The sequence below is a fragment of the Brachyhypopomus gauderio genome, chromosome 10 (assembly GCF_052324685.1).
Source record: "Brachyhypopomus gauderio isolate BG-103 chromosome 10, BGAUD_0.2, whole genome shotgun sequence".
Lineage (NCBI taxonomy): Eukaryota > Metazoa > Chordata > Actinopteri > Gymnotiformes > Hypopomidae > Brachyhypopomus > Brachyhypopomus gauderio.
In genome coordinates, this window is record NC_135220.1 from 18191759 (window position 1) to 18204156 (window position 12398).

The 12398-nt window shown below is 47.8% G+C and overlaps 2 protein-coding genes across 3 annotated transcripts in view; both read right to left on the bottom strand.

Moving 5' to 3' along the window:
* Nucleotides 1-1653, bottom strand: part of trim3b (tripartite motif containing 3b) — a 25919-nt gene extending 24266 nt beyond the window's left edge. The window contains exons 1-2 of the mRNA XM_077020137.1: nucleotides 1505-1653; nucleotides 543-604 (exon numbers count right to left, since the gene is read on the bottom strand). The gene's annotated coding sequence lies outside the window, so the exon portion shown is untranslated. The remainder of the gene's footprint in view (nucleotides 1-542; nucleotides 605-1504) is intronic.
* A 1006-nt stretch (nucleotides 1654-2659) lies between these two features.
* fhdc3 (FH2 domain containing 3) lies at nucleotides 2660-11496 on the bottom strand. 2 transcript variants are annotated; one of them, XM_077020146.1, is made up of 12 exons: nucleotides 11306-11496; nucleotides 9953-10466; nucleotides 8989-9050; nucleotides 8307-8406; nucleotides 8046-8131; nucleotides 7738-7838; nucleotides 7151-7221; nucleotides 6737-6844; nucleotides 6555-6625; nucleotides 6344-6461; nucleotides 6072-6236; nucleotides 2660-4787 (listed from the first exon to the last, which is right to left on the bottom strand). In XM_077020146.1, the coding sequence occupies exons 2-12, from the start codon at nucleotides 10412-10414 to the stop codon at nucleotides 3009-3011; spliced, it is 3123 nt and encodes a 1040-aa protein (XP_076876261.1). In that variant the 5' UTR covers nucleotides 10415-10466; nucleotides 11306-11496; the 3' UTR covers nucleotides 2660-3008. The 2 variants fall into 2 exon arrangements, with proteins under 2 accessions (XP_076876261.1, XP_076876260.1); XM_077020145.1 differs by having other exon boundaries at nucleotides 11200-11358.
* Between the last annotated feature and the right edge of the window lie 902 nt (nucleotides 11497-12398).

Sequence of the window (12398 nt, forward strand, 5' to 3'; positions counted from 1 at the left end):
TGATTAGAGCGAAGTTCTTTATGCATATGCTTGCTGCGGTGCATTAGGAAACACACACGTTTCTCTGGTCAATATGGATTACTGAAGCAAAAACAGGGAGTCGTTGTATTCGACAGTAAAACACGCAAACATGTCACGCGTCATCTCACAGAGTCACCTCCACATTCCCTAGCAAACAGGAGTGTGGACACACACCAAGGCCCTGTATGAATGGCCCGTCTGTTCTCTGGTGCATCCAGGTTCGTTTCCACTTTGTCTCCTCTGGTTGTATATGGCATTAGGCAAACAGGGCAGCTCATGACCATGTGAGAGGGGCTATGACAGGGAAAAAAGGTCATTTGCAATACGAGTTTCTATTAAACATTCCCTTTCATAGGACTTCATTCTATGTTTGGATATTGAGATTATTTGGTTAAATTGTAATTTAACGTAATGTAATGTGTTTTACAGTTAACGGATGTGACTGATCATGCAGTAATCATCAGGGAATATTTTACATGCAAAACCCCACTGTGTCACATTTGAAAGGTTCAAACACTTACCCAATCATTTTGATGACTGCGTCAAATGTCACAACTAAGGGTCAAATTCCAAACGGAAAGACCTGTACACAAAAAAGGTGAAGAAATAGTGACAGGAAACGATTTTAACTGATCAAAACGATATTTATGCTGGTTTTAAGAGCATAAGAGTTTTAAGAGTCTGGTCCTGCATATTCACGCCAGTTGATAGCTTGGGTTTGTCCTGCACTGTAGCACGTGATTCCAGCAACAAACACCATTACAATCAGCGGATGATCTGAAGGCGTCCGGCTAAAGGAGCGATTGAGACTGCACACAGGAACGGGTCAAGCACCAGGCCTCAGCAGTGAGACAACGGGGACTGCCATGCAAAAGAAAAGTGCGACTTTCCAGACGTGATAAGTCTGCTTTTACAGTCGGACTACTAAGACAAGGAATCCTTCTGTAACACAGTTCCCGTTCACACGGTGATTCTTTTGAAAATTGCTTTTCTCTGGCGACATCTAGTGGAAGATTTGCTGATCTAGAAATTATGCCAAGATGGTCATTAGTATGATCAGGATGGCTTAGCTTATACTTTATTTTAAACTAGTTTATTTTGAAAGAAAACTAGCTGTCATTTTTTCTGACGAAGTGATGAACATATATATCTGTAAAACTGTAAAAGTCTATACTTCAAAATGTGAATGCGTTGCAGCCTGGGTTTCTTGGTAAACTTGATCATAACACCCACCAGTTCCAGAAGGCAACCATTAGGCCTACAAATACTCTGAAAAGAGCAATATTTTAGTGTTCTTACTGTGGACCTCAGGTTTCAAGTGCTAAACTGTGTCTTGAGTTACTTTTAGTTATGGGGTAACTCTAATCACAGCTCAAACAATTCACAAGTAAAATGCTTTCCTTGGGATGTTCTGTTGAGCACCATTTCCTGCCAACATAAGACTGAATAGTAACAATTATTAATTAAAAGACTTAAGACTTACCATTTATTAGAACAGATATTGCACATGTGAAGTCTGCAGTGCACGCGCTCTTAGAGGGAGTCCCCTCAATGTTCTTCAGATCTTCTCTAGTCATCCGTTTATTCAAGAACTGGTCCTGTGTTCCTCTGCTGTTTTCAGGTCGGTTCTTGCAGGTCAGGTTTCTCTCACACACTCGTCACCGCCTCCTGACACACACGTGCCCTCGCGCGCGCACACACACCCAGTGTGAAAGCCAGACGCTTATGCAAGATCCAGTCCCGGGGGGGGGGGGGGGGGGGGGGGGGGGTTGTTCAGGTGAATTTATGTACGACAACCCGTGAGCACATGGAGTCCTATAAAACAAGGATTCTACGTACCTGGAGTGTCACACGTTAAACTCAAACAACATGGCTGCTCCATATCTCACGCAATATGAAAGCAAATATTTTATATCACCAAAGAAAATTTTACCGATATACTGAAAAGCTTCTTAAAACATCCCCATATCGAAACCAATGAATGGTATACAGATGCATTTCGTGATCCTAAAACAGGGACAATGTTTGCTGGCGCAGGAGCAGTTTGGTGCTGTGTGTTGTGGGATCCAGGCAGATACGGGTCCTTCTTGAAACAGGAGTCTGTGTGTGGCTGCTTTTTTCCAAGGGGGGTATAATTGCACTGCACCCCTGGCCAAGTGAGAGCATGCTGTAAATAACACCATCTCCTAGGCAACAGGGCAAAGGGACCCAGTTTCAACCCAACCCCTGCTCAGGCCAACGGAGAGAATGTGTGTGGTGCTGTTCAGGACACCAGGCCTCGAGGCGACAAGCATGATTCATTGTGGGAAAGCAGAAGAATTTGGAACTGACCCAGGATGGCATCCATATAACTGCAGATCAGAAGCCCACTGCAGCCGGGCCAAGATCAGAAGCCCACTGCAGCCGGGCCAAGATCAGAACCCCACTGCAACACAGGAGCTAGCTACACATCCCAACGGTAGAGCTCAACTGAGGTCACTGTGTGGTGGGGGAAAACCAAAACCGTTTACAATATACATTCAGTACTTTATATTATAAATATGAACTACTTATTTTCCAGACGTAGATTTGAAAACATTCATAGAATGAGACACTGTAAAAAGGTTCAAATAAGATGAATACGAGTTGGAGATATTAATGTGGATTACCACACTTTATTAAATAAAAGTGTACTTTTAAGATCAGTACAAAACACTGCAGGTTTACATCACTTGTGTACAGTACTCAGCAACTAAACTGTAAAACTGCATAAAAGTCAGTAAGCTAAAATACCACTGACAGTTTAAAATCAAGAAAGTAAAGAATAAATAAGCATGATTGTATATAGGGTTCACAAACAATGTAGCAATCATGATCCAAGACAAGTTCCCATTTACCTTGGGTCACACTGTACACGGAGAAACACAGAACTGTGTGTTACAATCACGCAACATTAAAACCATTCAGCCCAATCCCTAAAAGCAGCGGAGATTCTCCATTCCGAGAGTTCATGTTTTGGTTGGGTGAGCCTCCCCTACAGATGCGGGCCTGCCTCTCTCCCCGAAGCGCCTGAAGAAGGTGACCAGCGCGGAAGGCTCGCGCCCCTGCTCACGCCCGTGCCGTCTCGGGAACAGCCCCCCGAAGTGGGATCTGGGACGAACGGGCCCTTCGTCCACGGAGACGGACCTCAGCAAGGGGCCCTGCATGGGAGTTCGGAGCGGCAGCCGTCCGCCAGCATCGCTGGGCCCAGAGGAAGACACGCTGTGCTCGTAGGACCGGCACACGAAAGGCAGCGGAGGAGGGCGTCCACGCACGGGGGTGTCGGGCAGCGCCCACACGCCGTCGTCGGGCTCGTCGTCAAAGACTGAGGAAGAGAAGGAGTGGCGGCGGTGGCGATGGGCGAGGTTCTGCGGGGACAGGTGGGGGCTGAGGACGGTCCACGGTGAGCCCAGGCCACCGCAGCCTCCCTGCAGACCTACGTCTTGTGTCCCCCGCGGAACGGGAGACGAGACGGCATCCAGCGCACTCTGGAACTTTGTGCTAGGGTCCCCGTCTGGTCTGCTGCTGAAGGCTGGACAGGGTGACGCCCAAGTTACGAGGCCATCCAAACTCTCGCCAACAGCCTGACAGGGCGACGCCTGAGGCCCCAAGCCATCCGGGTTCTCAAAAGCCTGACAGGATGATATCTCAGCCCCTAAGCCATCCGGGTTCTCAACATCAGCCTGACAGGATGATATCTCAGCCCCTAAGCCATCCGGGTTCTCAACATCAGCCTGACAGAATGATATCTCAGCCCCCAGGCCATTCGGGTTCTCAACATCAGCCTGACAGAATGATATCTCAGCCCCCAGGCCATTCGGGTTCTCAACATCAGCCTGACAGGATGATTCCTCAGCCTCCAGGCCACCTAGACTCTCACCAACAGTCTGACAGGATGATATCTCAGCTACAAGGCCATCTGGACTCTCGCTGACAGCCTGACTAGGCAACACCTGAGCCCCTAGACCATCTAGACTCTCACAAACATCCTGACAGGATGATATCTCGGCCCCCAGACCATCCCGATTCTCAATGACAGCCTCAAAGGTCGACGCCTGAGCTCCCTGGCCGTCTAGACTCTCACCGACAGCCTGACATGAAGATTCGTGAGCTTGCAGGCCATCCAGATTCTCGCTATTAGCCTGACAGGGCAACACCTGAGCTGCCTCTTCTTGTTTCTCCTCTTGGTTTCCCTTCTTCTCACAATGCTCTTCCCGTGAGACACATGAGCCTTGCTTCAATAGCGCCCTCCTGCAGGTGTGTGCTCTGCACGCGATGCTGTTAGGAGTCACCTCATCTTCTATGCTCAGTCCACTCCTGGGCCCAGCCGGGCTCTGATGTACCTCCTCTTCGGCCAAGCACCTCCTCTCCACCTCCTGGGGCTGTGTGCAAGTCAACCCCCCCGACTCACTCTCCTCCGCCTTGGAGCAGCCCCTCTGCTTCACCTGCTGGAGCTGCTCTCCCTCCTCGGCCTCCTGGGTCTCGGCAGGACGGTGTGGGGGCGGCACCTTGACCCGCCTCAGCACCTCCGCAGGACTCTCCCTGTTCGCCGAGGGCTGGCGTCTCCGTGGAGCACGCTCAGTGAGGAAGCTGGCCAAGACGGTCTCCAGCGGCGTGCTGTCGGCAGACAAGCCCGTGTCCCGAGCTGAGCAGGTTGCAATGGAGCGTCGCTTGGCAACACGCTCGAGCGCCTCCTTCTCACGCTGCTGTCTCCGCCTCCTCTCCACCGCCTCCCGCTGGCTGTTCTCCTGCTCAACACACAGGAGCAGAGCTCAGAGAACACAGCCTCCCAAGATAGTCAAGCTGTGGGCACATCACTCCAGACTGCACCCAAACAGCACACGTAAAGCGCAGCCAGGTTAGAACAGGGCTAGCACTATTAAAGCACAGCCACGCTACGACAGGACTAGCAGAATTAAAGCACAGCCACGCTACGACAGGGCTAGCACTAATAAAGCACAGCCACGCTACGACAGGGCTAGCACTAATAAAGCACAGCCACGCTACGACAGGGCTAGCACTAATAAAGCACAGCCACGCTACGACAGGGCTAGCACTAATAAAGCACAGCCACCCTACGACAGGGCTAGCACTAATAAAGCACAGCCACGCTACGACAGGGCTAGCACTAATAAAGCACAGCCACGCTACGACAGGGCTAGCACTAATAAAGCACAGCCACGCTACGACAGGGCTAGCACTAATAAAGCACAGCCACGCTACGACAGGGCTAGCACTAATAAAGCACAGCCACGCTACGACAGGGCTAGCACTAATAAAGCACAGCCACGCTACGACAGGGCTAGCACTATTAATGCACAGCCAGGCTAAGACAGGGCTAGCACTATTAATGCACAGCCAGGCTAGGACAGGGCTAGCACTAATAAAGCACAGCCAGGCTAGGACAGGGCTAGCACTATTCGCCAAGCACGGACGGACATCTCCGAATGCCATTGCTGTTTCCTCGTGGTACATCAGTTCTACTGTTTTTGGTGAGGCCTGCCAAACTACCCACAGTAAATCTGGGCATCATGACGGATGCAAAAACAACATCCGGCCATATCTGCTTGTGAATCTGGTGAGCTGCCCACATGTTCTAATGAAATAAAACCCCAGAAATATTACATTACACAGCCCCAACTAACAGCCCTTAAGAAACACTTGGGCAAGGTGTGGACATAAGCAAAATGCAGTCAAGAGTCGGCTTCTGAATGCAGTGCGACACACACACACACACACACACACACACACACACACACACACACACACACACACACACACACACACACACACACACACACACACACACACACACACACACACACACACACACACGGTTCTCATCAGGCATGCTGACATTAACGCATGCCTTCTGATTCACTTTACAAAAGTTAACAGTAACCTTGGTAACAGGTAGAGCCATGATTTTTATAACATTGAAATGGACACCGACTGTGTTGTTTAGATCCACAAACAAGAGAAAACAAAAAAGGAAAGAAAGGTGACCAGTTGGGCAGACCAGTGGGGCAGACCTGTATGGCTCTCTCGAACTTCTCGCAGAATGAGTGGAAGATGAAGCAGCACTCCTCAAGCTTAAAGGAGGTGGGATCTTCACAGAAGAACTCTGCCACAGCGCAACTGAGGGAGTCCAGTTCCTGCAGAGAGGTCTCCAGCTCGGCGAGTCTACTCTCAGCCACCTGGGGGGGTTGGAGGCGGGGTTAGCGGGAGGAAGGGGAGGGATCTCGTTAACGAGTGTTCTCGTCTGTCTTCCGAGGAGCAGCAGTGTTGAACAGAGGAGCCTCACCTGCAGAAACTCCTCCATCTGCTGCTGCGGCTCACGCTGTCTGCGGGCACAGGCCCTGGATTCCCTCAGTTTCTCCACTTCTCGATGAAAGTCCATCTCCACTTCCTGTTTGTGGATCCTATAGGCAGTGGGACATGCGTAGACTGAAAATACCACGCTTGTTGTGTTCAGACGCCGTTAAGCGCCCACACTGGGCTCACGTTCTTGGTACCTTGAAGCCTCGCCGATGTGTCGGAGCTGTTCTGGAAAGTTCCGAAGGTTGTGGTCAATCTGCAGGGCTTGCTGCGGTTCCACGACAACACAGACGTGTAACAAAGAAATAAATAAAACCACAAGCACCCTGGCATACTTGATAAAGTAATATGTAAATGTATTTGGGTGAGGATGTATTACCATGGCAACGTAGTGCATGAGGTTCATGCCAGGTTTGTTAGCTTTGGTGTCTACTAGTCTGAGCAGAGAGGTCATTCTGAAACCTGGAGCACGACCAGCATAGCCACCCTGATCAAACCAACACAGAAACAGACGCAGAGGGCTCAAGAGACGCTATGCTAAACCCCACACCACCGCAGCAGAGGGGGGGAGGTGTTCAGTCACAATGCCCTACACCAGGGGTGCCCATTACGTCGATCGTGATCGACCGGTCGATCGCGAAGGAAGTGTGGGTCGATCGCATGACAAAGTAGTGGATGAATGACAGGCTATCATCCATCTGCACTGATGGTTGTATTTTGATTGACATACATCATAGCGTTTGACACACGCGCAGCAGAGGTACGAGTGCGCCACACAGACAATTCCACTTACAGCATTCATGTAGTTACCGGCTTTCAGCACCAGATGGATGATGGAATGGAGATCATCACATGCCAGCAGCTCTGCAGAGACAAGAAAACATTAGAGATCACAATACAGATCAAACTGTAGTGTATCTGCCCAACAGATCACAATACAGATCAAACGTATGGGATTTTTTTGTGCATTTGCTGTTTGAAATGATTGCATTACAGAGCACATTTGGGCTACTGATGTCCCCCCCAAACTCGCTGTTTGACTTGCAAACAATGTTTTCTCTCTTCAAAACCTTGTCCTTGAACTCTTCATTCACAACCCTCTCTTTTTCTTTGTGTTAGAGCTCACCATTTGTGAGCTTTACTTAATCATGAACAGCTACTATGTACAAAAATGACTCAAAAGTTTGCCAAAACTGCAAAAGAAAGTGATGAAGGTAACAGACACCAATTTGGGATTAATTTGGAGTAGCCATGCTATTTAATAAAAGGCTGTGTTGATGCATGGTCAAAAAAATTATAGGGATGCAAAAAACTACTGAACACAAAAGTGTATCCTGTGTAAACAGAACTACTCAAACACGAAGTGAGAAGAAAAAGTACCATTAGCTGCTGCAGTCATGACTGCGATGGAGTTTCTCGTCTCCTCTATGAAGGGGAAGAACTCCTCCCTGAGGAGCAGACTCTTCAGTCTCTCGTCATACCTGCACACAGCACAGCCTGTGATTGGCTGCAGCAGCCATCCCCACCTCAGTGACCGGGGGAGGGGAGGCGGACATACACCTGGACACCTTAATCTGAAGCTGAATGAGTCTCACTGTCAGATCAGGACAGGCGTAAAAGGCTCCGAGTCTCAAAAACAGGACATCGTGTACATTGTCCAGGGCCGATTTCAGTGCGGTGCGACTCACCCGGGAACTTTAACCAGCAGGAGCAGGAAGCGGTCCGCTTCAGTCAGGTGCATCACATCGCCGCTGAACGCCAAAAGCTTCTTCAACTACAACGTGCACACAAGATAACAGTGTTCAAAGCTCAAACATCTGTGTAGACGTGCCTTCCTGGACATGAAGACTTAGACTTTAGACCATTGGGGAGCAGTTCACAAGCAGTTTGCTCTGCAAGCCTGGCACTTTCAGGCTGCATTAGCATGACGCTAGTGCTGTCTGGTTCACCTCCAAATCATCAGGCAGCAGTTTGCTCAGCTCTCTCAGTCTGCCAGGGACAAAGCTTGCGTTCCCTTGCCTCACATCCTCAACAATGTCCCGCATTGGCCTGCAGGGGGAGCCAAACACACAAAAACACGGTTGTGTACATGCTGCACAGAGAGATTTAAATTGTATTCAGATGGTTTGTATAGACTGGGTTAGCCTGCTGTCTGTTGAAAGCAAAGACAGCATCCCTGTTCACCCTGTTTTCCACACACCTTGCGCTGAATTTACTAGTGAAAAAAGGTAGAAGTGTAATGTCTGGAATGAAGAACAGCTTCTACATGGCTTCAGGTCAACATAGAGATTCCTGGTGTCATTCACACTTTACACATTAAAACATTTCTAGGACATGTGAGATTCATGACATCTTGGGCTCACCAGAACATTCATGCTTTGTCTTATTTCTTAACTTTAGTACCACAGAGCTTCACCGAGATGAGAACATGATAAAATTCAGATACTGTAAGCAACATCATCATCAACTAGTCATCAGCTGATCGTTAGATGTTATCAGATAAAGCTCGAGGGCGATGGAGGTGCCACACCTGAGAACAGGTATGGAGCAGGGTGCTGAGTAACCTGCCACAGATATCAGGACACCGTGGCCAAAGAGGAAATGTTTCATTACTTGAGTTCAAAAGCTCACCTCTTAAACTGCTTCAAGAAAATCCCAATATTCATACTTTTCTTTGAGTTCACTATCGAGACCTAGAAGAGAAAAATAAGATTCTCATTTTTTTAATGGTGTGTATTCACTTTGAATACTAAAATGATATCAAAGGACAGCATGACTTCTCAAGTGAGGAAAGGTTACATAATTCTTTTACAGCCCATTTCCTGCCCTCTTCAAGCAGAAAAATATTTGAATGAATTTCAAAAGTAAATATGCCCCTTATGACTGACAGTTATACACTCATTCAGAGAGCAATGGAGCCAAGCTAAGGGGAATTTGACAGGCCACCTTCAACAGGTCTAAACAAAGACACTGAGGCATGAACAGAACATGAGCTCTGTGGTTTCTTTTGTCGTGAACACCAGTAAGCACTTATCAGCAAGAGACACTTCTGCCTGGCTCACACAGTTCCCTGTGCACTGACTCAAACAGAAACACACTATGAATAAGCTTGAGATATGAGCTTGAGAAATTAAACAAATGATCCCTTAAACGCACTAATAATGGTCTACGGTCTTGGAATGATGCAGCCAGTCAGACCTCCAAGTTCCAAGGCTAATAAAACCGTGTGAAGAAGCAATGAATAATGACTCATTACAGAACTTCTTACTGTAAACATTTGGTATAATAATGTATATATAATCATGTGTATATACAGATACCTTCATCCCAATTCAGCGCTAATAGAGGTTATTGATCAAAGTAATTAACCAAAGATTACGGCTACCTTCCAGAACAGAAACACCTTAACACTACAGGTTTCAGTTAGGACCCCGTCCACTAGGAGGTCGCTTAACCGTGTCCCACAGCTCCTCTCAGGTGTTCACCCTCTTTCTGCATAACACCATCTACTACGGTGGCCTAGTGATGAGTGTGGCGGCCGGTCAGCCTCCGTATGGCTGCGTGTTTGGCAGCGATGGTGTGAGGCTGCACTCACGGGTTCGTCTTTGGGGCAGCTCACAGGAAGCCCCCACACGCACTTCTTGACCGTGCGGCTTCCCCGGCGGGGCGGACGCGGCTGCTCGCAGTGGCTGAAGAGCTCTTCGATACGCTCCGTGTCCAGCGGGACGTCCTCCTGAGACCGCCGCGCCGTCCACACGTTGCGCTTGCCCACCACACTGTGCAGCGGGATGGTGTCCCAGTTAAAGTTGCGCATCCGTGAACGTCGGTGGTTGCCCCCACGGGGTAAAGGTTCACCCCCAAAGACAGGGGGTGCTGGTGGGGGAGGAGGAGGAGGAGGAGGAGGAGGAGGAGGGGGGGGAGGGGGAGCTGGGGCTGGTGGTGGAGGCAGGGGTTGGTGTGGAGATCTGATTGACGCCACGTCATTTGGAAAGCCGGGAGATGAATTGAAAGGTTGGGCCGGTAGCTGTGGTGGACCTCTGACTGCAACGCCATCCATTGGCAATCACAGTGTGGATATCGGAAGTACCTCAGGTCCAACTGGGGACTGACTGTAAAAAGAAGCAGAACCAGAACAGCTAATTCAACAGCAAGAGAAGAAAAGCACTGATGATAGCTGAAACATCTACCACACAACATAAGGGGTTGAAACACTTATAAAACACATACGCAAGTGAGTTTAATAAACAAATAATGAGTCATAACATAGGCTAGCAAATGATGTTTTCACACCCATGGTCCACAGTCCGCAAACAAATACTTCCGCTGATAAAAGGGAAGTGTTTGAAAGAGATAGTGGGAGCTAACCACGAAGCGCGATAGTTTTATGCAAGACTACCATACTCAAGCAATGATATCTATTATACACCGAGGTGTCAAAAAGGCCTTTCGAAACGTGCAGTGATCACTTTGCATAACTGGCATCCCTGCAGATACAGTAGGCTAGCAGCCGACATAAACAGCCCCATCACATTAAACGCGTTTTAGGGTTTTGCCAAAATCCTATATTTTACAGCAACTGGAACTGGAAATTTAGAATACGCGATATTTTCCAACAGTCAGCGGTCCTTCAGAAACACGACCAATAAAGCATTGCATTAAATTACGACTGGGCCCGCTCTACAAGGTCGAACCGATACACGAAATATAGTGTCGACAGATCAACTGCTTCAACCAAAGCGGCCAAACAACTTGCTGTTCACATTTAGGGACTAACGGGCCGCACCACTAACATTCTGTGTAACGAATGCGTCTAATAAAACACAGTCGCCCAAACATACATACCAGCACTGCAGTAATCCAATTTAGGCTGAGGGAGGATCATTCAAGTTTTAGCTACCATTCCTACCAGAATTAAAGCCTGAAACGTGTCAAACGCCATCTCTCATACCTGGGGCGCTTTATCGATGCAGGTGTTAGTCACGCCCCGTGTTCTCAGGCCACCGCGCACCTGTTTCCGTGCAGGAGGGCATTCTCCTGCCAGTTTGTGTGCAAAAAAGTTTTGCATTCATAGGACATACGCCCACACGAACTTGAATTGTAATTACATGTTTAAGTACTACTTTTGGAAATATGGGATGGAATTGCAAAGGATGAATTGTGCGATTTTAGATAAAAATGTCATAATTTATAATTATTCCCCTCCTTGCCCTCTTCCGGGTAGTGTTTTTTTCTTCAAACTCGGGTCTTCTACCAGAGGACTGGGAGGATCCTGCACGAGACATTCTCCCAGTTTGGGGACCATTTCCTCCTGGTGCTCTGATAAATGGATATATAAATTATCTGTACATACCTCAGGGTTTACCTGTTTTGCTCTGTTTTGTTATTGGAATTGGGTGCTACCATAATCAAACAACATTTCTGAGGTTTCCAGAAAAAAGAAGGCTGTCTGGGAAGGGGTTTAAGGTGATTTCCAAAATACAGGCAATCGGTCATTGCATTGTATGTGATCTTCAAATGGAGAAGTTTGAAAATAACCACCAACCTTTCCTGACCAGTATGGCCCATTAAATGTAACCTGAGAACAGATCATGAGATGCAAAAAAGAAATCTGTAAGAACTCCAGAATGTTACTGTTGATGACGGCCTCACGTTTGCTTATGTTTGCTGTCTGGAGGCCTCTCTAAATTGTAATAATATAATATAAATTCTAACATTGTTGCAATAATAGAACATAAATATACATTCTTTTTCATATCACAGAATGCTTGAGCAGAATTTGAGGCCACAAAAAATATAATCTGTAGAAGTGGACCTTCCAGCAGGATAACCCTAACCCCAATCCACCTAGCAGTGGCTCAACGAAATGGAAGGGTATAGAGCAACCTAACTAAACCCCAGGTCCAAAAAGCCCTGCAAACAGAAACAGAATGTAGCATCTGCCATAGGGCACAATAGTCATTTCTGAATAATCATTTTAAAATCATTAAATGATTGCAACATCAAATACATGCGCACACACCCACACACACCACTCTTGTTTA

Coding starts and splice junctions, on each gene's coding strand:
- fhdc3 (XM_077020146.1), bottom strand. CDS start 10,414: ATGGATGGCGTTGCAGTCAGAGGTCCACCACAGCTACCGGCCCAACCT. Junction 8,407..8,988: donor TTCTTGAAGCAGTTTAAGAG/GTGAGCTTTTGA, acceptor CTCCCCCTGCAG/GCCAATGCGGGACATTGTTG. Junction 6,626..6,736: donor TCATGCACTACGTTGCCATG/GTAATACATCCT, acceptor GTGGAACCGCAG/CAAGCCCTGCAGATTGACCA.